General features: G+C 39.2%; 1 protein-coding gene across 10 annotated transcripts in view; it reads right to left on the bottom strand.

Annotated features, from left to right (window-relative positions):
• c2cd5 (C2 calcium dependent domain containing 5) overlaps positions 1-26495 on the bottom strand; it is a 107358-nt gene that overhangs the window by 10836 nt on the left and 70027 nt on the right. For 7 of the 10 annotated variants that reach the window (XM_048610146.1, XM_048610147.1, XM_048610149.1 and 4 more), the window contains 8 exons: positions 25159-25299; positions 14739-14802; positions 11687-11748; positions 9325-9426; positions 8542-8631; positions 8354-8441; positions 5985-6086; positions 37-78 (listed from right to left, as the gene is read on the bottom strand). In XM_048610146.1, the coding sequence (XP_048466103.1) occupies positions 37-78; positions 5985-6086; positions 8354-8441; positions 8542-8631; positions 9325-9426; positions 11687-11748; positions 14739-14802; positions 25159-25299 (691 nt within the window). Of the gene's footprint in view, positions 1-36; positions 87-5983; positions 6087-8353; positions 8442-8541; positions 8632-9324; positions 9427-11686; positions 11749-14738; positions 14803-25158; positions 25300-26495 lie in introns of all 10 variants that reach the window. The other 3 variants (XM_048610150.1, XM_048610153.1, XM_048610155.1) reach the window with 2 other exon arrangements.

Below are 26495 nucleotides of genomic sequence, written 5' to 3'. Positions count from 1 at the left end.
CTTTTCCTGATTGAATTAACAACCTGGTTTGCTCACCTCTTTGTGTTGCTGGAGTGACTTGCTGCAAGTTGCCACTTTCTGTAATATACCGGAGAGAAAGATTTAATGAATATATATTGGAAAATCAATATACAAAAGCACTGCAAGGCCATAGCATACCAAGGGATTTGTTCATCATATCCAGAATTATTCACCATTACCTCTGCAGGTCATATTCTAATTTTAAATCACAATCCTACAGTTCTGAACTTTACAATGTGATCAAAGAATTAAACAGGAGAAAGAAAAGGATTCCAGGGAACGACTTCAACAATTAGACACATGCAATCAAGAAGTAAATTGTACTCAAACTAGTTAAATTATAATTAATATGCATTTTAAATAATACAATCTCAAACCAGAAAACATTAGGGCCTTATTTACATACTTAATACTGCATCTTACTCAGCAGTGCTTTTATAACTTATAGATACACAGCTTGAATCACTGATTCAAAATGATTGGTTAACATTTGATTAAAATCAGCCTATCAATGCACAAGTCACAATCCAGTTACTAAGGGTACAGAAAGGGAGCAAAAGGCAGATATTAGTGATAGATGGCACATGTACTAATGTCTTCTAGGAACAGGAGGCAGTGGCATAGTGGTAATGTCATTAGACTAGTAATCCAGAGATCAAAGCTAATGCTCTAGGGACATGGGTTTGGATCTCACTATGGCAGATAGTGAAATCTCAATTCAAATAATAAATTAAGAATTAAAAACAGGTTAAATGGCGACTAAGGACTCATTCACGATTGACCTAAAATCGAACAGTTTTATTAATATTCTTTAGGGAAAGAATAACAGAACTGAGCATATCAGTACAAAAGTCAAGGCAATAAATGCGTCAGTCTACATGATATTAAGAAACGGCTGAATGCACTGGATACTACAAAGGTTAAGAGACTAGGTGATAATCTGACAAACAGTATTGAAGACTTGTGCTCCAGGACGAAACATAGAAAATACGAGGAGTAGGCCATTTGATCTTTCGAACCGGCTCCACCATTCAATATGACCCGGGCTGATCATCCAACACGGTACCTTGTTCACACTTTCTCCCCGTATCTTCGAACCTTTTAGCCTTATTGACTATATCAAACTCCTTCTCGAAAACATTCAATGTTTTGGCTTCAACTGCTTTCTGTGGCAGAGAATTCCACAGGCTCACTACTCTCCCAATGAAGAAATTTCTTATCTACATCCTAAATAGCATACCCTGTATTCTTAAATTAGAAGGCCTGGTTTTGGTTTCCCCAGTCAGTCTTGGAAGCTTTCTTCCTGTGTTTATCCTTTTTAGTCCTGTTGGAATTTTATAGGTTTCTAGAAGATTTCTCCCTCATTCTTCTAATGACCAGTGAACATAGTTCTAACCAATCCAATCTCTCTTCATAAGTTAGTTCTGCCATCCCTCACTACACTCTCTCCACAGCCACAACATTCTTTCTCAGATAAAGTGACCAAAAATGCACATGATATTGCAGGTGTAGTCTCATCAAGGCACTGTACAATTGCAGCAAGACATCCCTACTCCTGTACCCGAATCCTCTCATTACAAAGGCCAAAAAAAAAAATTTATCTTCTTTACTGTCTGCTGCTCCTGCATGCTTGCTGTCAGCAACTGGTGCACAAGGACACCCAGGTCTTGTCGCACCTCCCCTTTCCCAATTTGTTGTTATTCTGATAATCTGCCTACCTGTCTTTGCTGCCAAAGTAGATAACCTCACATTCATCGGCCATGCATTTGCTTACTTACTCAATTTGTTCAAATCACACAGAAGCATTTCTGCATCTTCCTCACAATTTACTTTCCCACCCAGCTTTGGGTGATCTCCAAATTTGGAGATATTACATTTAATTCTACCATCTAAATCATTACTATAAATTGTGAATAGCTGGGGACCAAGTACTGATCCCTGCAGTACACTAGTCACTGCTTGCTACTTGGAAAAATACCAGTTTATTCAAACTGATTTGATTTGATTTGATTTATTTTTTGTCATGTGTGCCTAAGGACTGCGAAAAGCTTTGTTTATGAGCAGTACAGGCAGATCATTGTAAGCAAAGACATACAGATCACAGGGTGAAAAAAAAAACTTAGACAGAGGCATACAGGTTATGTTGCACAGAGTGTGCACTAGGCAAGATCAACATTAGTAAGATCAGCATTATTTGAACTTAGACAGTCCATTCATCAGTCTAATAATGGTTGGGAAGAAGCTGTTCCTGAACCTGCAGGTGTGTGTGTTCAAGCTTGTGTATCTTGTCCCGATGGAAGAGGTTGTACATTTCCTGTCTGCCAACCAGTTCTCTATTCATGTCAGTACACTACCCTCAATCCCATGCACTTTAATTTTAGATGCTATGTGGGACCTTATCGAAGGCTTTCTCATAGTCCAAGTAAACTACATCCATTGGCTCTCCCTCATCATTCTACTAGTTACATTCGTGAAAAATTCTAGTAAATTGGTCAAGCACGACTTCCCCTTCATAAATCCATGTCGACTCTGTCCAATCTTGTCACTGTTTTCGAAGTGCTCTGCTATTAAATCATTTATAATGGACTCTAACATTTTCCCCACGACCAATGACAGGTTGACTGTTCTATAATTCCCTGCTTTCTCTACCTCCTTTTTTAAAATAGTGGGGTTATACTACCTACCCTCCAATCCACAGGAAGTGCTCCAGAGTCTGTAAAATCTTGAAAGAAAACCATCGACTCTAAGGCCATTTTCTAAGGCCACTTCTTTAAGTATTGTAGGATGTGGATTAATGGACCCTGAGGATTTAGCAGCCTTTAATACCATCAATTTGCCCAATACCATTTCTTAACTAATCCTCCCTCTCACTGTATCCTGTGTTGCCCAATGTTTTTGGGACATTACATTTTTTTTAATTCACTCATGGGAAATGGGTGTTGCTGGGTGGCCACCATTTATGGCCTGTCCCTAATTGCCCTCGAGGTGGCGTTGGGAAGCTGCCCTCTTGAACCACCGAATTCTGCGTCCACTTGTGTCCTCCTTTGTGAAAACGGAACCAGAATATATACTTAAACGCTCTGCCACCTATGTTCCATTTAAACTTCCCATTTCTGACTGTAAGGGATTTACATTTAAGTAACCTTTTTCTCTTCACATACAATCTGATTGTAAAAACTTCTACAGGCATGTCCCTCTCAATCTTACTCTCATATTCTATTTTCCTCATCTTCATCAATCCCTTTGTTCTCCTATACAAAAAAGTAAACAGCTCCCAATACTCAGGTCAGCTGCTCTTTTGACCAATTTGTATGCCCTTCCTTTGGATCTCATTCTATTACTAATTTTGATTCATTGAGCTGTACCCATTTGTTCCAGTACAGTTACAACACTAGTCATTTAGCGCTCATTACAGCTTTGCGCCAAATATAGACAAAAGAGCTGAGCCCTAGAAGGGAAGGTCAATGACTGTTCTCGACATCAAGGCAGCATTTGACTGAAAAACAGCCAAACTACTGGTTGGAGTCAATCTGGCACAAAGTAAGATAGTTATCATTGTCTAAGGTCAATCATCTCAGCCACGGGATAGTCCCTCAGGGGAGTAACCTTGATCCAACCATTTTCAGCTGCTTTATTATTGGCCTCCACTCCATAATAACGTCAGAAATGGAGATGTTTCCTGATTATTGCACATGTTCAGCACCATTCATGACTGCTCAGATACTGAAGCAGCCCATACACAAATGCAGCAAGACCTGGGCAACGTTCAGGCTTGGCTGATAAGTGGTGAGTAACGACAATTGCCAACAAGAATGTAATGATCATCCTTTGATTGCCAGAGCTGAATCCCTCACTGTCAACATCCTGGGGTTGCTATTGATCAAAATTGATCTGGACCAATGACGTACATCCTGGAGTTACAAAGTAGGTCTGAAGCTGGGAATTCTTTGGCGAGTAACTTATCTACTTAACTCCTCAAGACTTGTCCACAATTTACAAGGTAGAAATCAGGAGCATGATGGAATACTCCCCACTTGCTTAGATGTGGGCAACCATCAAGCTCGACACCATCCAAGACAAAGCAGCCTGGTTACCTGGCAACTCTTCCACTAACTTCAACATTCACTTCCTCCACCACTGATGCACAGTGGCAGCAATGTACTGAATCTACAAGAACTCACCAAGGTTCATTTGACAGCATATATGAAACAAATGAACTCAGCCACCTAGAATGAGAGGGGCAGCAGATACATCACCACCTGGAAGTTCCCCTTCAAGCTGCACCCCATCCTGACGTGGAATTATATTGTTATTCTTTCACCATTTTTAGGTCAAAATCCTGGAACTCCCTTCTTAACAGCAATGTGAATGTACCTACACCATATGGACTGGAGTGGTTCTAGGAGCAAGCTCATTGCTATCTTTTCAAGGATAATTAATACTAATAAATGCCTGTCAATCCAGTAATGCCCATGTCCTGTGAATGAGAAAAGAAAATTAAGTACTATAATTATTCCAAAATACATTCATTCATTCACATTTTCAAACCACATTACTGGACTGCCACCTATTGGTAATCCCTATTGCTTGCCTTTGCATACCAAAAGTACTTCCCAAAGAATATTAATCCAAATACTCCTTCACAAGAACAAACAGTGGTATGGTGCATACATTTTCAGTGAGATTTAAGGCTCTCTCAAGGTTGTACGTGGAGGATCAGATCATGAAGATTTGGATTCTTAACTCACTTCAGATGGCTTGGTAATTTCTACAGTGAGCAGACTGTCAACGTATAGGCAACTATTTTCCAACATGCAGAATGGACAAATTAGCTTTTGCCACCAGGTTTCACATGGAACTACTTAATATTTTATAAATGTATATGCATCAAGTATTGAGATTTTTGGTAAAGGCTTCATGTTTAATCAGCTCAAAAAAAGTTAACATTTCAATTTGATGTCATGTTAGAAAAATAGTTGGAGTGAATGCTGCACACCCATTTACTGGAAAGCATCTTCTAAAGCTATAATTGACAAGATAAAATGCATCTTTACACCAAAACATATGCCTTCTAAGGAGATGGCAGGGATAGTACAATCCTATAGTAGATATCAATTCCACAACAGTTCAGGAGAACAATGTGCATTTATCATTATGCAAATACTCAGAGGAAAACCACATCAACCACAACATGCAGCAGTGCATCTTCTTTAACACTGAAACACTTCCGGCATTTTTCTCAAGAGAAATGACTATTTTGTTGCTATTTAGACCTGTAGATACTCCTTACTATTTCTATAGCTTTCTCTAGTTCTACAATTCTCCATGAACTCTATTTCTTCAATTCTGACCTCTTTAACAGTCTCCTTCTCTTTCCCCATTATTGGCAGTGGTGGCTCTAGCCAAAGTTCTAAAAAGGTCTTCCAAAATCTCTCCACCCTTGTTTGCTTGTAAATCTGTCCTTAATCATTACCTCTTTGTCCATGGTTTTAATCCTTCCTCCCTTTCGCTTATGGGTCCTCACTTGTCTGCTTGAGCCCTCAGCAAGGCAGTTTGAGATCTCTATTAAAGATGCAGTGTTAATGCAAATAATTGCATATAGTCTACAGGCATCCCATGGGTGATATCAATTCCACTACAATTCACTTGAACAACATGTACTTAACATTATGTATTTAATTGTTGAGACACACAATCTCTTTCTTCACCTTTTCCAACCTTCCACACTGACCTGCAGCGCAAGATTCGAGAACAAATATTTATTAAGACTGGGGCTCGAACGGGCTCTTAAACTGGCTTTCACCAATGTAGAAATTGACCACATCGAAGCACATTTTCTAATATCACTTTGAAGCGAAATGCTGTTCTGTAATGGTATTACATGCCTTTAACATGCATGTGGGTACTAAAAAGATTCCACTTCAATTTGCATTAAACCTCCTATGCCCAGTATACTGCCTTACCTGTAACTTTACTTGGGGAAAAGTGTACAGCAGACTGACTAGACTGCGATTCCATACAGAGTTCCAAAGTAAACTGGAGTTGGTCTTCATTCTCTGTTGAAGCTTTAAGCCAGGGATGAAACAGAAAAAAAAAATTTGATACAGAAAAGATCATTAAGAAATGTAAACCTGTAAGAGGGATACTGTTAGCTGAGAGTACTTCCACAATATTTTGTTAATAAAATTGTTGGATAGTAAAACACAGAAGGGGGAAATTCAGTCCATATGTCAATGCTAACTTTATTAAAGGACCTATCCAATTACTCGCACGTCCACACATTTTCTCTGTGGCACAGCAAGTTCTTTTCTTGACATCTGAAACTGTATTCAACAGCCATTCAAGCAGCACATTCCAGATCATTAAAAACTGTTTACTTATGAATGTTTCTCATCTGGTCTCTGGTCTTACTACGAAATACCCTGCTCTGTGTATTTGGTGTCACTGCTTCTATCAATGGAAGAAATTGCTCTTTATTTACTCTGTCAAAATCTTCCATGAACTTGAAGTCCTCTATTAAAATTTCCCTTAAACTTCCTGGCTCTGCTTCTTTAGTCACTCCAGACAACTGAAGTTTGCATTCTTGCAGATCTCCTTTTGACTCACTCCCAGGCTCCAATGAGCTTCTGGTGCCCAGAATTGGATACAATATTCCAGGTTGAGGCTCAAGCACGTTCATATCTTATTCCTCCATTTATAAAGCCTCGGATCCCACATACTTTTCTAACAGCTTTCCCAATTCACCCTGGTGTCTTTAAAGATTTGTGGGCATACTTCCCAGGTGCCTTTGATCTTGCACCCTTACTAAAACTGAACCATATTGCCTTTATTGACTTTTTCCAAAATGCATCACTTCATGTTTCTGTGTTAAACCACATCTGACATGTATCTGTCTATGTCCTCTTAAGTCTGTCATCATCCTCCTTATTATTTGCTGTAATTCCAAATTTCATGTCATCTGCAAAAACCAAAATAATGCCTTGTATACTGATGTCAAGATCAAAAAGAACAGTGATCTCAATAAAGATTTAAGGGCCAACACTGTACACTTTGGAAATACTTTGAACATTTCCTTAGTGTCTTCCATTATATAAATGCATAAACCTAATCTATAGGCAATAAACTTTACATTGCACTCAGAACACAATGAAATATAATCCTGAATATCACAATGTGAGTGAGTGTTACAAGTATCTGAAGCAATACATTAGAAAAATGTTACGACATACAAAAGGCAGAGATTTTTCTTCCTGAAAAAAATCCGAGTCTTTGAAATAGTTTGTAATGAAAGTGGAAAAAAATTAGGTAAACTAAGCAAGTCGTGTGAATTTATAATACAGTAACATGCAAAACTTTGCAGTCTGAATACCCAGAAGTTTCGGAAATGGAAACTAATTTTGTTGGTAGTACAATGTCAGGTTGGATATCTCTTAAGCACTGTTCAATGCTAAAAGGCAGGGTTGTACTTCTAAATTCATCTACAAAATCAGAAGTTGATGAACCTAACAATCTTTCCCAAGGTTTTAAGAGAACTTTGGCTTCACAGGTGCTTGCATGTGGATACTATTTCAATGCTGATGTGATGACATTAAATTTCTCGTGATTCCAAGGCAGCGGAACAGCAGTGCAGCGCTCCGGCTGCTGAGTCCGGGGCTCATCTACTTCCATCTGTTTTTCTTTTTTTGTCTTCTTTTACATTTGCTCTTCTTTCTTTTTCTTTGAAACATTCTGCAGCTTGGAAGAGGCATTCGAATAGCAGCAACAGGCAGGGATTGATGCACGGGTTCAGGAGGTAGGCAGTGGCAGCATCAGGCGTGGAGTGAGTTCCGGGGCTGGCGGTGGCAGGATCGGACAAAGCTACTGCAATTGAGGAGCAAGTTAGCAATGACTTGTGGCTTCAGAGATGGAGGCCCATTTACCTTATGGAGATAAGACTTTAAGATACGGACATTTCCCTTTCTTCATGGCTCTGTTTCTCGTATTTCTGTTTTTGCTTTATTCTTCAATTTTTTTTGTATCTAAAATGGTTGTTTTAGTTTGGTATCTAAGGTGGCTGTTTCTGTTAATTCTGTTTTTTTTGTACCGAAGATGGCGCTAGAGAAAGGTGACTTTGTACACTTTTCACCGTACTCTTGTATCACTGTACTTGAGTACATGTGCCAATAAAATCTAATTCGAATTCTAAATGAAAGAATCAGCTATCCAAACCATTTTATGGTGCACCGAGAAACAATACTCTGTCGTCAAGAGATTCTGGATCATTTCTAGATGTAGCAATAAATCTGGATTTTTAAACTGCTATTTAGTAATCAATGTCGAAGAAATACCTCACCTTTCAGGAGGGTCCTGTCTGTACAAGCCTTAGCAATGCACTGGGCTTGGTCCTTGTCATATGTTATTGCAACAGCTGTAACGGCAACCTACAAATTCAAACAAATGTGAATGAAAACTACAATTTATATTACATACATTGAATCATTAAGCACTGTAATAAATAATGGCAGTATACTGTACATGTACCTGGATTAACTCATCTTCTGGTAGTGCAACATTGAAATTCACGTGACAAAGACAGCAAGGTACCATGGATCGTAGCTTAAAATATAGGGTCTGGAAAATTTTAGAAAATAAATATGGCATTATATACACGTAAAACCTCCTAATACCTTAAAGCATCACTCCATTGTTTATTGTGCCACAACTGCACCCTGTAGAAACAGGATAAACTTAATTTCTTTCATTCACTTGTGGATGGTGAACGCTGCTGGCTAGCAAACATTTATTTTCTGTCCCTACTTGCTCTTAAGAAGGTGATGACGAGCTACCTTCCCATGTGCAGTAGGTAGATCCACAATGCGTTAGGGAGGGAATTCCAGATTTCAACCCAGTGACAGAGAAGGAATGCAATAGATTTCCAAGAGAGGATAGTGTGTGGCTTGGAGGGGAAATCTAAAATCCCTTCCTTTGGCTTTAAAAGCATGGACAAAGATGTAGATTTTAAGAAGGTCTTTTGAGAGAACAAGGGAGTGAAAGAGATTTTAGAAGAGCATTTCAGAATGTAGGCTGCAGCCACGACCACCAATAATAGGGAAAGGGGTTGTACAAGAGGTTGGAATTAAGGGAACAGAGGGTCCAGGGAGAATTGTAGAGCTGGAGGAAGTCTGAGAAAGCAAGGGGTACTTACAGGGCTATATAGTAACAAAATAGCTTTTGTTTCTTGCCTCCCCTTTCGAGAAAAATGTGTTTCAATCTTAAAGTAGTTGCAATTATGTAGTTTTCCTTACACGATTTCCAGGCTCTTACCTTCAGCAGATTTTCACAAAGATCACTAAAAGCTTTATTAAGTCCGTGCGATGTGAGACTAGTAACATTGTTTAATCGGAACACTCTCACTGAAGTGAACATCTAAGAAGCAAAAGGAGAGGGAAAAGAACAAGTTAGTCATAGTAACAGGTACATTCAGTTATGAAAAAAGGCCATAAATATTAATTGATCAAGGTATGGCTAGTAACATTCTAACGAATGTCAAGTTCATAAACACTGAGCCTTCAAACTTTAGTATTTGAAAATACATTCCCAAAATGGGGTGCACTCATTCTTTAAGAATGCTTGAAAGAAAAAATAATATGCAAAAATATTTAACAATTACTACAGTCTGCCACACTTTCAACAAGAACAATATAAGAAGACTGCATGAAACAAAACACAAAATATCGGAATTGCATGCGTGGGTTGTAAGGGTTATGAAAATATTCTTATATTACAAGAATTGCAGCACTGCACAGTTTGCTGATAAATGGTCCAAGTGCCAGATGGTGGGATTAGGCGCTCAGAGGCTTGATTGTCAGCTGGCACAGAAACAAAATGCCAGTTGGCTATAAACTTTATATGATTTTTTGCAGCTTTCGTGTGTCAAATGCACAGCATTGTTTACTTCAAACAATAAGACATTATTTAAATAAATGTCCTCAAATGACAAGAGAACCCTCTTCTAGACTAGTAACATCTCTGTTTATATGCTGTATTGTACTTTCCAACAGTTCACGACAACTTCAAAATATTTCAATGTCGAGTTGAATAACAATGTATTCACTGCTTTAAAAACATTTATTTTCCTTATTCAGGAATGTAGAGTCAGGCAGAATCTAAGAAACTACAGAAAGTTGAAGTAGTAGGAGGGATTGAAGAAACTGGGATGAGGGCATTTCAATTATGAAGAGTTAGGACAAGTTTTAAATAGGAAAGGTAAAATTACTATAATTACAGATTAACTTCAGAAGCTAGTCATGGAATAAAATTGTCACAGATGTGTTGTAAAATAAAAAATTTACTCTTAAAAAAAATTCCATTCACTGCATGGTGTATGCTGACCATTTAGCTGGATTGAGCAGGTTATCCACCACTTTCACTGCATACAAACACAAACGGTGTTCTAAGTTAATTTGCTAGCTGTGTTTGCTTCTATTTACCAAACTAATACCCTCCATTAACAGAGCAGTAGACAGCTGACTAGCCAAACATAGTTTTGCATTTGAACAATCACCTTTCACACCAAAGCAATGGTCTATATGCAAAGCCTTGAAGGAACAGTTGGAATTTTGTTTTAAGGATTGATAACAGATTCTTCCTTTTATAGCACTTACAACTAGCTGAATTATCAAAATATCTTAGAGAAAACATGTTGTCCCAAAACTTCACTTTGTTTTTGTTTACACATAGCAACATTTAAGATATTCCTCCTATCCTGTATGCCCAGATGGATGCACAAATTTTCTTAGATATCTTAATAGGATCCATCCTGCATTCGATTCAGCTGAGCAGTCAGATGAACTCCCTTTTCTTCTTGTGCTCATCAAACAATCTGCCCTCAGGTTCTCTATTACTTTCTAACACAGTAGCCTCTCTTTACTGGTCAACAGGCACATTGGAATTCTAAATGCCATAAAATTAGCCTTACTGACAACCTCAGGAAAAGGGCCCAAACCATTTGCTCACTCTGTAAACCTGACAGGGTGTATCAAAGCTACCCCGTGAGATGATAGCCACTCCGGTCAGATTATTTCTTGCCACTTGAGGTCCTGAAAAATGCCCAGTCTACCTCAAATAGCCTGGAAGGGTAAAGGATGGTTTTTAAAAAAACGAATATTTACTATTAATCATCTAAATTAGGCACCAGAGTCACTATGTTTTGTGTTAGAATGTTACATAACTTGCAGTCTCAATGCAGCTCATTTTCAATGTACAAACGAGGACACAATCAACAGAATGGAGAACATGGCACAAGGAGGAAAATGCAGACAATAAAACAGAAACTTTGGCCAAGTTAAGAATTTGTTGCAGATACACAGTTTGCTAGTGGAAGCTGCCTTCTCGGAGACAGGTAATCTATGTTTTTTTTACTCAACCGTTCAGCCTCCAAATGCAAACTAATGGAGCTGAAGCTGCACAGGATTTTCAGATGCAATCTCTTAAAATTAAATGATGATTGCCTGTGTGAAACTTACTAACAGCCATCACATCTAGACAGCAGTGGTCTGTAAAACAGGCCTGTCACTGCCAACTGTCCCAGAAGGAAGTCATTGGTACCCATGTTATGAGCAGAACAAGATGAAACACATTCTAATTTCACCCACTCTTAGCTTTTTCAAATGCTTTACAGATTTACCTGTAAATCAGATGTCCAATTGTTGATCCCAGGCATAGTTTCTGTATTGCAACTGTAAAAGCCTGTCAATATGAAATAAACAAAACATAAAACACAAGTCAAGAATACTAAGTACAAATCTAATTAAAAAGGCACAGCTGAGCAAAGACAGGTAATTTTCATGCGTACACGTGGAACATCCAGCGGACCTTCAATTTCTGTCCACATTTGTATAAAAAAATCGTTTGTTGTACAAAACTTGAGTATGGCTTGTAAAGGATACATTTGTCCAAGGTTTTTGTCTTATAACCATCAGGACATTCAGAAGAATGCCAATGTAACATAGAACGTAACAGCGCAGCACAGGCCCTTCGGCCCTCGATGTTGCGCTGACCTGTGAAACCAATCTGAAGCCCATCTAACCTACACTATTCCATTATCATCCATATGTTTATCCAACTACTGTTGCAGGCAGGGCATTCCACGCCGTTACTACTCTCTGAGTAAAGAACCTACCTCTGACATCTGTCCTATATCTATCACCCCTCAATTTAAAGCTATGTCCCCTTGTGCTAGCCATCACCATCCGAGGAAAAAGGCTCTCACTGTCCACCCTATCTAATCCTCTGATCATCTTGTATGTCTCTATTAAGTCACCTCTTAACCTTCTTCTCTCTAATGAAAACAGCCTCAAGTCCCTCAGCCTTTCCTCATAAGACCTTCCCTCCATACCAGGCAACATCCTGGTAAATCTCCTCTGCACCCTTTCCAATGCTTCCACATCCTGTAACAGGGAACAATATTCTATTCTGAACGAAAAAAGTGAACACTGACTGGATAGCAAATGGATTCAGATTGATAGAGGCACTGCACAGCAACAATATAGCATGGCGATCCAGATACATTGTGGGGATCAGTATATATTGAACCTATTAGCCAACCATCTTGTGCAGCCGAGTACATTTTAACAACACTATGAATGCCCAAATGAAACGGTGCTGCTTTGGAACCCCTACAGGCCCAGTCCTCACAAACATTTTCATAGGTTTCTCATGGAACCCAATCTTCAATGGAATTAACGTAAGAACATAAGAACTAGGAGCAGGAGTAGGCCATCTGGCCCCTTGAGCCTGCCCTGCCATTTAATAAGATCATGGCTGATCTTTTTGAGACTCACCTTCACTTACCCACCCACTCACCATAACCCTTAATTCCTTTACTGGTCAAAAATTTATCTAGCCTTGCCCTAAAAACATTCAGCGAGGTAGCTTCAACCGCTTCACTGGGCAGGGAATTCCACAGATTCACAACCCTTCGGGTGAAGAAGTTCCTCCTGACCTCAGTCCTACATCTGCTTCCCTTTATTTTGAGGCGATGCCCTCTAGTCCTAGTTTCACCTGCTAGCGGAAACAACCTCCCTGCCTCCACCTTATCTATTCCCTTCATAATCTTATACGTTTCTATAAGATCTCCCCTCATTCTTCTGAATTCCAATGAGTATAATCCCAGTCTATTCAGTCTCTCCTCATAATCCAACCCTCTCAACTCTGGAATCAACCGAGTGAATCTCTTCTGCAGCCCCTCCAGTGCTAGTATATCTCTTCTCAAGTAAGGAGACCAAAACTGCACACAGTACTCCAGGTGTGGCCTCACCAGGACTCTATACAGCTGCAGCATAGCCTCCTTGTTTTTAAACTTCATCCCTCTAGCAATGGCGAACAAAATTCCATTTGCCTTTTTAATTACCTGCTGCACCTGCAATCCTACTTTTAGCGATTCATGCAAAAGAATACCCAAGTCCCTCTGCACAGCAGCGTGCTGCAATTTTTTACCATTTAAAACGTAGTCCATTTTGCTGTTATTCCTACCAAAATGGATGACCTCACACTTAACACCTAAACTCCTACCCATTGCTCTTTTCTGGTAAGTGGATGGTATGGTTGCTATATTTGAATCTGCAGCGGCATGCAAGAATTTTCTTGGATATCTTAATGAGCTCCATCTTGTGCTCAAATTCAGTTTTGAAATGGAGTAGTCAAATGAGTTCCCTTTCCTTGCTGCGCGAGTTGATTAATCCACTTCAATTCTCTATAACCGACTACCACAGTAGCCCATCTTTATTAGTCAATATACATTATCTCTACAGTTCCACGTGCTACAAGATTTGGCCTTATTGGCAACGTCAGAAAAAGGACCCAAACCATTGGCTCCCCCTGTAAACCTGATGCTCAAAGAGAACATATTAAAGCCTGTCTGTGAGATAGCAGCTATCCTAGTTTGAATATTTCCTGCTATATATTGCAAAAACTCACAAACAAGCCTAAGGCTGCCATGAGGTCCTGAAAAACGCCCAGGCTACTTCAGCCATTCTGCTTATCACACAAATGAGTAAAGTAGTGAATTGCAGTGCTAGTTTGATGTTAGTGCTGGAATCATGGCCAATTTTTACATGGACAAGAAATTTTACAACTGTCAGGATTGAGCTTGTTGTAGTCAAAGTCAGAGATGTGTAGTCATACAGCATAGAAACAGACCCTTCGGTCCAACTGGTCCAGGTCAACAATACTCCCAAACTAAACTAATGGAAGCTACTTATTTTATATACAGGGCCTTGTTCTTTGCAGTCATAAAGAACATAAACACTGTTTATACTTAAGAAAATACGTGTCAGCCACTGTGTTTCAATCCTCAGGGCAATGCTATGGCCAATCAGTGTCAACCTTCTTGGTTTAAATTAGAAGAAAGCTTGACAGTAAACTGTCAGACATCATTTAACTGGTGTGTTCTCCATGGCACAGTATGCGCCAACTACAGTACACTTGTCAACCAATCAGCACGTTCTTCTCCTACATTTGTTGTATTGTATAAATTTGTTTTGCCTTTACACTAGGAATCTTGCCAGTTGTCCTGATGAGTGCAAGATGAAAAATTTTGAAAAAATGTCTTTTCTCAGCAACTGCAAAAGACTATTAGGAAATGAAATCGCAGAGAAATAGAAAATGATAAAGAAAAGCTTTTGTTATAAAAGCAACGTTAACTAAGTTGTTATGCTAATACTTTTCTATTTGCTTACCGGCTGGTGTGGGAGCATCTGTCAACAATGAGTGAATGTCTTCAACAGCATCAGCATCATCAATCTGAAATAGAGAGCAATTGTATTATAACCCTGAGATAACAAGGTGTAGAGCTGGATGAACACAGCAGGCCAAGCAGCATCAGAGGAGCAGGAAGGCTGACGTTTCGGGCCTAGACCCCATCTCTGTATTATAACGCTGACCTGATTCAGTGGTCTATAGTGCAGTGTTGTTTAAAACTTCATCTAGGTCTGTGGAACGTCAATACCACTTCTCTCAGCCCTTTCAACTGTCTCTAAAATTATGATTTTGCGTGTTCCACATCTATGTTGGGTGAACAGAACTTCCTCTAATTAAATACTAGGGCAACCTAAGTTTTTGATCCTGCTATAAACTTCTCTCCCGAGTATTGGAAAATGTTTGATGCTGAACCAGCTGGTTCACAACGTTGGATGAACTTTTGACCTCACGTCTGCAGAAGAAGGCTTATTCCCTGCTCTGTAATATTGTGCTACTCCACTTTGCTTCAGTTCACCAACTACTGAATCCTCTTTTGTAAACTTTAAAGATAAATGATTCAATATAATCCTGGCTAGCATCTAACAGTCTACCCTACATTGCCTGAGCGTATCTAAATCCCTACTGTACCTTAATTTGTACAACACGCTGTACGCTTATCACCCTCTGCTCATTGACCTACACTGAATCCTATTTAAGCTATACCTTGAGGTTAAAATTCATATACTTATTTTCAAATCCCTTCATGGCCTCACCCCTCCTTTTTAATCTCTTCCAACTACCCCCTCAACCCTCTTTGCTTTAATTTTAAACCAGGCAGGTTATTTCTGCTTTCTCAGGATTGTGTCTTGACCAATAAACAAAGTATGGCATTGAACTGTCAGTTGTTAGCTGGCTCATTCACCATGGCAATGCCTCTACCAGACTCCATTTGTCAACCAATCCGCACTCTCCCCTTGTACAATACACATGATATTCCCTTCACTTTGATATTTGTCACAATTTGCACCGATCAGGACGTAACAAAAAGCTTCAACGAAATGAATCTTTTTTCAGCAACACTCAAATTCTATACTACGAAATGACAAGACTGCAAGTTGTTATTACTTTATTAAAACAGGAGCTAATTAACAAATGAAATTAATCATTAAGTATAGACGGACCTAACTAGTAAAATGCACGCTGTATTACTAACAGCTGTGGGTTTGGACAAATGTCACAATCTTGTACAACCTTGAGTACAGAAAATGTCTGTAGCTCTAGTAATTTCAGCTCAGAGTTTTTGAACTGGAGTCTGAGGCAATGGGAGATGCCAGGGAGGAAGTGAGCTACCGGGACACATTTCAAAGGGTAGTCATAGCTTCTATTAAGTAGGATTTTAGAATTGGTCAACGTTCAGGGAGAGCTAGTTGTGTCTGTGAGTGAGTAAGGCATATGCAGGAATCCAAGCTGTCATGAAGAAGCCTCAGTTCTTGGATTGTGACTAATAGATATGAAGTACCTGCTACTTTTGTGAATGAGAGCAAGAACTTCAGGGTGAATGGCTTGCTGCAGCAAGATAACAAGTGAAGGGAATTAAAACAAATGTGACAGTGGTAGGGGAAAGTAGAGCCAGTGGGTTAGATTTTGTTCTCTGTAATATTGACTAGCCATTCCAAAGTGTCTAATGATTGCCCTCTGCCAGGGATAAAAACATCTCCCTGTGGCTGGATACAAGTTGGAATGGATGAAGAAGAATCCAGTTATTCAGGTTCATGTATTAACCAGGAATCACATTCTGATTAGAGAGTTTGAGGAGTCCAAATTAAAACACAGACCTCAAAGGCAATAACATCTGGACTGTTACCCAAGTTAGCCACCACTTGACATAAGATCAATCAGATAAGAGAGTAAGCAAGGGAAGAAAAAGTGATGATTCATAGGACACTGGTGTCAAGTGCTTTAGGAAGAGGGAGCTGTTCTGCTGGAATGAGTCTATTTAAACCAGACTGGGATCAGTGCCCTAACAAATCATATAACTAGGGCCATGGAAAGGGTTTTAAATTAGGGGCGTGGGGAGGTCACGTGAAAAGTAAAACCAGAAATAGGCTCTGTTCATTCCTCCATTTTATCTTTAAAAGCAACAGCCTCAAAACACCTCAGTGTTATAAAATGTGTATTGGTAACAAGGACCCCCTTAATGTAGCATCTTCCTGACAAACGATGTCAGACTAATTAGCTTATAATTGCTTGTTTTATCTCTTCCCTCGTATTGCATAGTGGTGTCTTATTTGCTCAGTTGCAATTCATTGTGGCCATCCTGGAATGGAATATTGTAACTGGTGTATTAATTAAATTTACAGTTTTTCCAGTTAAAATCTTTGGCTTAGGGCATCTGCTCTGGGGATCTGTCAGATTTTAGTCCTTTCAGGTTTCTTCAGTGCTCTTGACCAGTAAATAGTAAGATTTTAACTGGAATAACTGCAAATTTAATTAATACACCAGTTACAATATTCCATTCCAGAATGGCCACAATGAATTGCAAGTCAGCAAATATGACACCACTATGCAATACGAAGAAAGAGATAAAACAAGCAATTATAAGCTAATTAGTCTGACATCGTTTGTCAGGATGATGCTACATTAAGGGGGTCCTTGTTACCAATACACATTTTATAACACTGAGGTGTTTTGAGGCTGTTGCTTTTAAAGATAAAATGAAGGAATGAACAGAAAGCCTACTCTGAATTTTGCCCAACAATAAACTTGGATGCAATAGGAGGGGTCTGAGGACTCTCTAACTATACTTGTTGGAGTTTAGACGGATGAGGAGGGAATCTAATTGAAGCTTACAGAATATTGAATGGCCTGGACAAAGGGGACGTTGGGAAGATGCTTCCCTCGGTAGGAGAGTCTAGGACCCGAGGGCACAGCCTTAGAGTAAAGGGAAGACCTTTTAGAATGGAGATAAGGAGAAACTACTTCAGCCAGACAGTGGTGAATCTATGGAATTCACTGCCATAGAAGGTTGTGGAGGCCAGGTCATTGAGTATATTTAAGACTAAGATAGAGAGGTTCTTGATTATCAAGGGGATCAAGGGTTACGGAGAGAAAGCAGGAGAATGGGGTTGAGGAACTTATCAGCCATGACTGAACGGCGGAGCAGACTTGGTGGGCCGAATGGCCTAATTTCTGCTCCTAGGTCTTATGGGTCAAAGGCAAGAGACTTACTAAGACAATGCAAAATGTTCACACCTGTGGAAAGGGCAAGTGCATCTGTACTGGCTGTGTGCAAACTGTCATCATCTCCAAGTCTCATACAAAGATGCCAGGAATGTCAGGTTTTGCATCAGATTATTCTCAAAATGTACATTTAATACAAAGAAATAAATGGCGTTTGGTCTCTCCAAAGTAGCTAATCAGACTATGTGGCTACATGCCCCATGTGATGCACACTGTCATGAGAAGGGAAGAGTTCATGGAAAATCATTGTAGTATCAAATTGCAGGGTTTTTCCAAATATCACTGAACAGACAGAAAAGAGTCAGGCTGCAAGAATCAGAGGGACAGCAGAGAGAAGAAAACAGCAGCAGCAAGTCCTGGATCTGAGGCAGAGAAAATGCTAATCTTTAGGCTTACCAGGCAGAACACAGTGGAAGTCACATTCATAATTAAGGGATCACGTTCATGACAAGTTGAAAAAGGCTGGGAGACATGATGAACTTGAGCAAAAGGAAAGAAATCTCCAGAGTTCTGGAATTAGAAATTACTCAGCTCGGAAAGTAAGAAGAAGCAAGCCACTGGTAGCAAAGAACGCTTTGGACTGGTTCTGAGAGAATAAAATATCTACTTAAGAGACACCACAACTTGTAAGTTTGGCGGAAGATTTTCCATTGTTTTGGAAGTTAACTGGGGAAAGTTTTTGTAGTGTTAAATACAGCTGGGTTATGATCAATTGGTTACTTACATGTTGTTTTTAATCTGTTTTTAATCAGTAAAAATCTCAAAACTTTAAATCTTCTTGTCCCCCCAGATAGTCACTAGATGTTCACATGTTCTCTTCAAAGTTATTGATCTCTATAAGGATCATAAATTTGATAAGGGATCACACAAAGGTTAATACTAGGTTAAGGGCTCCTGAAGTTGGAGGTAATGTCTTGGCATTGGATAGGAGGCACAGGAGGGAAAAATGAGGCACTTTCAAGGTGGGGCAAGCAATAACGAGCAACGTTTCATGAAGATGGGCCAATAGCTAATTACAATCTATATTAATGACAAAGAGACCAAGAATAATCTCTCTATTTGCTGGTGATACAAAGCCAGGTGGGAATACAAGCTGAGATAGACGCAAAGTGATTCCAAGTAGATACAGATAGTTTAGGAGAATGGGAAACAAATTGACAGATTATCTGTGTGGAGAAATGTGAGATTATTCACTTTAGTGGCAAGAATAGAAATGTTAAGAGGCCATGCTTTATCATTAATAATACTTTTTGAATTTACAGGCTGGAAACTCCTCAGTGAACTTTTAAAAAGAAAAGAAGCTATGCATCAGCAATTTGTGAGTACATTCATAGATGGCTCATTTACATCACTGTATCTTGCACATTCTAATGCCACTGAGATAGACAACCTGCTCGCAAAAGTACACTATGAACAACATCCTTGACAGAGTAATAGTGAGGAAAATTTCCAATGCCCTTAGCAAAACAACTGGGTGAGACAGACCTTTAGACACAATTGCTTGGAAAATGGCACTACGGCTATGAAAGGAATGTTCTCAGATATAATTTAAATATTTAAGTCAAGCAACTGGAATATACTAAGGATGACCATATTTGAATGACTTGTCAGTTAGCAGGAGACAGTTATATGACAAGTCAAAAATGCACAAAGAGCTTGAAGCAAATGGATTCTTTGCAGAATGGGACAAGCAACTGAGTTGTTAAAGGAGAAAGACACAAATGGGTTGCCTCTCTCACACACTGGGCAACTTTCAAGTTTCAATCCCTGTCAGCTGATCATGACCAAATAGGTACCAGAGACACAAATCTTAAAAAGAATGCAATTCAACAGCCATAGTTGTCCAGATCAGATAAAATGTCTGGCAATATTTTTAAATTGCTTCACACGGCAGTCAACAGGTTTAGCATGAAACCAGCCAAGTCACTAACCTGTGTGCCCCTTTAAGTTTAATGGACTTTAAATTGCTTAATTTTTTTTCCTTATCTGTAATCTGTGTTTGCGATAAAGATAAAAGTATTTTTTAAAAGAAAAAAAAGTACTTAGATGTCATTATCAACATTAAAAGTATCGTTTTTTTTTAAAAGGACTTAAGGAAGCCTATGGTGCCTTTTGCTCCCTGTGTAAACAGTCATTGACTTGACAACCTTAACAAGGAAAATGAGTGTAGCCATGGGACATTGGCTCATGTGACCTAACACAAATCTGGGGGCTCTGCATCCACGTGATCAACACAGCAGAAAAATCAGATGATCCCTAGTAGTAATTTAAAATTTTTATATAGGTTTTCTTGGAGTATGCAATGCTTGAGGACTTAAAATGTCCATATTTGAAGTCAGTAGTTTTCCAGAAGAGAAGGAAATAACTTAATACAGTTTTAAAAGCTTTATCCATTGAAGAATTAAGGAATGTAGCCAGGCATTTAGAAATACATAGCTATCCAAAAGCTAGGAAACCAAAATAAAAAATTGTAAAACATGTGATCATCTAATTTGCAACTGAACCTGATGAAAAGGAGGCTGGTATGAAATCTGAAATGGTAAGCTGCATCAGCAAAGAAATCACTGGAACTGCAGAGACCTGAGCAAAAGAATAAAGATAGAAGAGAAATGTAAAAGGATAGAGAGAGACAGAAAAGGAGAATTCACTGCAAAAGAGAAAGACAGATTGGAACAAGAGAAGAAAGAATGAGCTATCCAGAGGAAAAGTAAGACATGGATTTACAACAGCTTGAACTGATCAGGAATGGTCCATTGTACTTAGTAAGGATGCATCCAGTTAGGAAAACAACTCCACCTAAGGACTAAATGTCGAATTTAAAGTTATCTCAAAAGATATCAAAGTTTGTTGAGGGGAACCTGGGGCATTTTGGTTCAATTGCAAAGCAACCAAAGGGGAACACTAGGAAATTGGATCTTTCCATGACAAAGCAGATTAACAGGAAAAGCCCATTAGGTTAATTACTTATTATCCATAACAAGTTCAACAAAATATGAGATGACTATAAAGGCTATCATGAATTCATACAAGCCGATCAGAAGCATACTGCCAAAATTCTGAATTACCTGAAAGCTGCCTTTAACGCTTACAGTGAATGTGAATGAGTTAAACAAATTCCTTTTGAGTGGTGGAAATGGGCATTTGAGATGTATCCCAGCAATGGAAACCTCAGAGATGTGAATGTCCTTGAGGAGTTCAAAAACTCCCGATTTTTCCTTAAAGTCTCATGTGAAGAACAAAGAGTCTCCAAAGTCAGACAGGCAGTCCACCATAGTAGACATTTATGAATCAACTCTCAGACGTGTAACTCCAAAGAAAATTGGGATTTGGTAATTTTCACAGGGTCCGGACCAAAAGGGGACTTAGTTGATGAAATTAAGACAGACTTAAGAGAAAGAGGTGTAATAAAGGGAAGTCACATCAATCCCCAACTTTTCAAAGGTATCAAAATAGTTAAATGAATAGGGGAATGCCCACTGTGTTTTCATCATAGCAAATGTAGATACATGAGGGAGAGCTGTTGGCATGTCAAAGGACCCACAAGAAGGCTTGGAGGTCAAGACAGTGTTTCTGGTTATGAACATCATAAGCCTGTATTCCAACATAGTCAAGCATCAGAGTACCTAAACAGGATTTTGATCAAAAGGAGAATAAATGACTCCTAATTTTCTATAAAAAAACAGGAAAGGAGATCAACAATCTTAAGAGACACTAGTTGTTTGCAACCATTGCTGAAAGCAGAATGAATACTGGTTAAAAGACTCACTGAACAATGCGTATACGTTTTTAGCAATAAAGATATACCTGCAGAACAAGCCAATGACGGGGCTGGTAATAATGGGGAGCGTGATTTCAAATTTGCCTATACGATGGTGGACTGTTTATTAATTATGTGGCTGGTAGTGTGGTGCCATTCTCAATGGATCCAAAGCAGTTCTTGGACTCTGGGAAACCAAGCAAACTTCTGCATAGGTCCAGAGGGTTGCGTGGGCTCCAAAACATCTACAGAAGGCAATGGAGCCTGTGAAATTTAAGGAAGACAAGATGGAGCCAGCAGATGCTAAGGAGGCTAGGATAGAACCTCTACAAAGACAAGGCCAGGGGAAAGCAAACATACTGAGATAAAAACAATTGGAAATGCAACTGAAGTGTAGCTGGCAAAAACAAATCTTCCAGAACTTAAATATAGACTAAGGAAGTTCCTAAACAAGCGAGCAGAAAGAGAGAGTGAGATGCCTCGCTTAACTGAAGTGCCGTAATAGAATGCAGCAGACTGCCATTTGTTGCAATTGCCATGTGTTCCAGAGAGATAGGCTTTCTCCCAGTCAGACCTCTCTCAATGTAAAGGGCTAAGGAAAGATGTGTCCCGTGACGAACAGTGCTTGTCAACTCTAAGGGAAACACAAGCAGTCAGTGTGGAATTGGCCACTGAAGGATCAAATCATTAGGTTCAAAATTTAAATCCAACCAAAACTAGTCAGTCATTCAGTTTCAAAGCACACTGAATACAAGCTGTAGGAGGAGAACACACTTGGCTTCATGACCAACTTACAATCCATTGACCTGAGAAATAATATTTAGCAATGTGCTGAAATCTGAACTTTTAAACCTTGGGCTTTAGACATAGTCATTAAAAGGGCTAAAGTTTTTAGAAGCAATACAACCATGCAGCAACAAAACTCTGCACAGTAAGTGTTAGGGATTGAAGGAAAAGCTCTGTCCACAGTAGCCTGTGAAATTCAAGCTCCTTGAAAAACTCGAGTATTAAATGTGAATTCCCATTAAGCCCAAAATGGAGAAAGAAAATTGCATGAGTGTCGACATTAAAATATTCAGAGTGCCAACACCAGATGTTAAAGACCAAACTCCCAGACGATACGCAACAGGGATTTAGAAGGAAAAATAAATCAGAGGGGGCTGGTTTTCAAAATAGCATCTTCCTAACTCGGACCCCAATATCAAAAGAGGCTCAGTTAAAACTATGTCATATGGGTGATGAGAAACTTGAACTTAGAGCAGGGCTACAGCAGTGTGAGATTGACAAGTGATTGTTTGAACATGAATGTATGATTTTTTTTAAACAAAGTTGTGTGATGTGGAGATATTAAAATGATTATGTCAACTGACTTGAAAACCCCACTGGAAATTTTTAGTCAAACTAAAGGCCACATTCCAGTCATTTGGGATTGCAAAGGTGGCTGCACATTCGCATCAATGTTAATTCCACATTTCAAGAAGATTGAAATGCAGGCAACTTATATGAAAAGCTGGACAGAGAACAATGGCGCTGATGGATTATGAATCAGGACTAATTCCATGCCATTAGTGAAGCATCTGGGCAATCACCTGAATATTTAACAGGGTGGAGACAAATCATTAGGCATAACACTAGGGCAGTGGGTTTTTGGTTACAAAAAGAACATCGTAGCTCTTGCGGCGCAATGGTAGTATCCCTATCTCTGAACCAGGCGACCTCGGTTCAAGTCTCATCCGCTCTACAAGTGTGTATTAACATCCCTGAACAGGTTGATGAGGAAAATATCCACAAAAGCAAGATGTTCAGTCCTAATGTTACCATGTAAACCAGGCAATTGGAATATACCAGCCATTACATATTTGGGTTACTGGTCAGTTAGAACGATTTGGTCATGTCAAGCCAACCAATTGTTTATGCAACTGTTTCTTCTGCAGAATGGGACAAGCAACTGGAGTATTGAAGAAGCAAGCCCTCGAGTGGGTTCCCTTTCTCTCTCAAGCAAACTTATTAGTTTTGAACCCCGTCCTATGATTTTTACCAGTCAGATGCTATATTGATTGAATTATTTCAAAAATATATCTAGTAGTTACTGTCTCCAGATGAAAGATAAATCATTTGAATCATTTTAAAAAAGCGCCTCAGTGTTGAAAGCAGTAGGACTACCAAGTTCAGTGTGAAGTCAGCCAAGCCACCTACCTTCGAGTACCACATAATCTTAATTTTACTGGACTCTGAATTGCTTAATTTATCCTCCAACTATCAGCAATCTATTTGTTCATGTTTGCATGTGCGCGCACACGTGCCATAGAGGGAGAGAAGATCAGATCTACTCAAACTACGTTAAATACAATAAAATGATCCTCTTTTCTTTCTAAAAAAAAAAATCAAGAAAAACAATCTAATTGTGTCTTGTATGATTACAGCCCATAAACAGTTAACACCCACTGAATTAGCAAGTATCTCCTTTTTGTTAAAACGATACCTACTGCAGTCAACTGAGGAGTTGGATAAAAGGGGATCCCTCCTCATCTGATTGTAACAAAAAGCAGAACATTTTTAAAATACATGAAACTTTTAAATGTTGCTGCTTAGGGAGATACTGTTATATTCACAAAAAAGGTTAGCAGGCAATTAGGAAGACAAATGACACTGGAATCAAAAAGCGATTGGAATGTAAGAACTTAAATAAAGCCTACTACAATTGTATAGGCTGCTGGTGAGACCACATTTAGACAACTGTGAGCACTTTTAGTCTCCATATTTCTAGGAGGATACAACAACTTGAAGGTTGTGCAGGAAAGTTCACCAGGTTGGATCCTGGAGTAACAGCGTTGCCTGGACACTGGAGGCTCAGTAGAATGAGCCTGTACTCTCTGGAATTTAGATGAATGAGAGATGATTTCAAATGAAACATCCAAAGCTATGAAGGGACAGTCAGGGAGGCACAGTCTAGGATAAGGAGTCAACCATTTAGGAATGAGAGAAGGAGAAGTGTCTTCATTCACAAGACTGAAAATCTGTTGAATTATCCTGCCCAGATGGTAGAGGCAGTCTGCTCGTGGGAATATTTAAGGATGAGATAAACACTCTTTTAGTTTCTCAGGTAATCAAAGGATATGGGGGACATGCAGCATTGTAACATTAATGTGGAATATTGGCCATGACATTACTGAGTAGTAGAATAGGATCGAGGGGGTCCATAAAATCGACAGCTGTATTCTTCTACTTCTGATTAATGGAATATAGTGCTTTAGTATTAAGGGCCAGGGTTATTAAAATCTCATCTTGGGGAAATACATGGTGCGGTGTTTTTAGGGTATTGATTTCGTTCAGTGGAATAGTTCAATTTTAAAAATCTGCAGATGATTATCATTATACTCTGAAGGAAAGCCATTATTTCTAGCTAATAAAGTTTTCCTTACCTCTAATACAAAGGCATCCTTTTTTCCATGTGAAAGATCCAGTTCTGAAACATCATCTGAACTTTCTGACTGGGACCTAAAGAGCCTGGAACGCTGCCTTGATTCTGGGATTGGGGATCCAAACAGCTCCTCTAGGATCTCCTATTGTCAAAAGTGTATCGGACAGGAAATAAAGGTTGCTATGAAAATATTTCACTAATAATTTCCTCCTCTGCTCCCCGAAAGCTCTTACGTACTCCAGGGGTACAATTCCAAGGGCTTTAATCGCCCTCCAGTACCTCATGCGAAGCTAGGCTATGAATGCATTAAATGGTATTGGAAGAATGAAGAGGTCATAACCTCTTGACCTGATTCTGCCTTTGAATAACATCCAAATCCATGGACTTCCACCAGGATCACTGGAAATTAATCAGGAATGGAACCTTAGCTACTTTGCCCTCCCTAGGCAACAGGTTTTGAGACAAACTTCACCTCCCAGCCACAGTCAGAACTTAGAATACCTTACATGAACCTCAGATCTTGTTGATTTGTATGGTTTTCCCGATCACTCAACTAAACAGGTTAGCGGGGGTCATATTTCCTACAACTCTTGAACATATTTAAAATAGTTAAATTTTGGCTGGTCGTGTTATTTTTCTGCAGGGATCACATTAATTTAGCTTACTTCAAAATCTTTACAGAGTTCCACAAACTTTACATGACGCCTTGCAGAAATATTTTTTGTAGATACTTGGCACTGGCAATTTCATTGATATCGTTGCTGATTTTTGGAAGGTGCCATGGATTGACCATTTCACAACTAAAAGCATTTTGCAATGGATTTTGGAAACCTGTGGTTCTTAGCATGTTCGGCAAGAAAGCGGCAGTACTGTGGACCTACATCCTTTGCGGATTTTGCATGTCTCAGTGTAATCGGCACATTATGTGCTTAAATTGATGACTTGTATTATGATAAATCTGAAAGGAAGGGGGCAATTTTACGTTTTGAAAGTGAGAATGATGAAAGCCTGCTAGCTATAGGGAGCACTTAACTCATCAACAATAAGCATAAAATTAGGGAAATAATGTTGGTCACAGCTTTAAACAAACAAAAACCAAAAGAACTGCAGATGCTGGAAATGAGAAACAAAAACAGAAATTGCTGGAAAAACTCAGCAAGTCTGGCAGCATCTGTGGAGAGAAAGCAGCGTGAACATTTCGGGTCCAGTGACCCTCCTTCAGAAGTCTGCTTTCTCTCCACAGAGCTGCCAGGCCTGCTGTGTTTTTCCAGCAATTTCTTTTTATTTCAGACACAACCCTGGTGGGTTTCATTACATTAAAACTGGTGCAAAACCAAA

The sequence above is a fragment of the Rhincodon typus genome, chromosome 22, assembly GCF_021869965.1.
Source record: "Rhincodon typus isolate 14 chromosome 22, sRhiTyp1.1, whole genome shotgun sequence".
NCBI lineage: Eukaryota > Metazoa > Chordata > Chondrichthyes > Orectolobiformes > Rhincodontidae > Rhincodon > Rhincodon typus.
The sequence above is the reverse complement of the archived record's forward strand: the minus strand, read 5'-3'. Positions and strand labels throughout refer to the sequence as shown.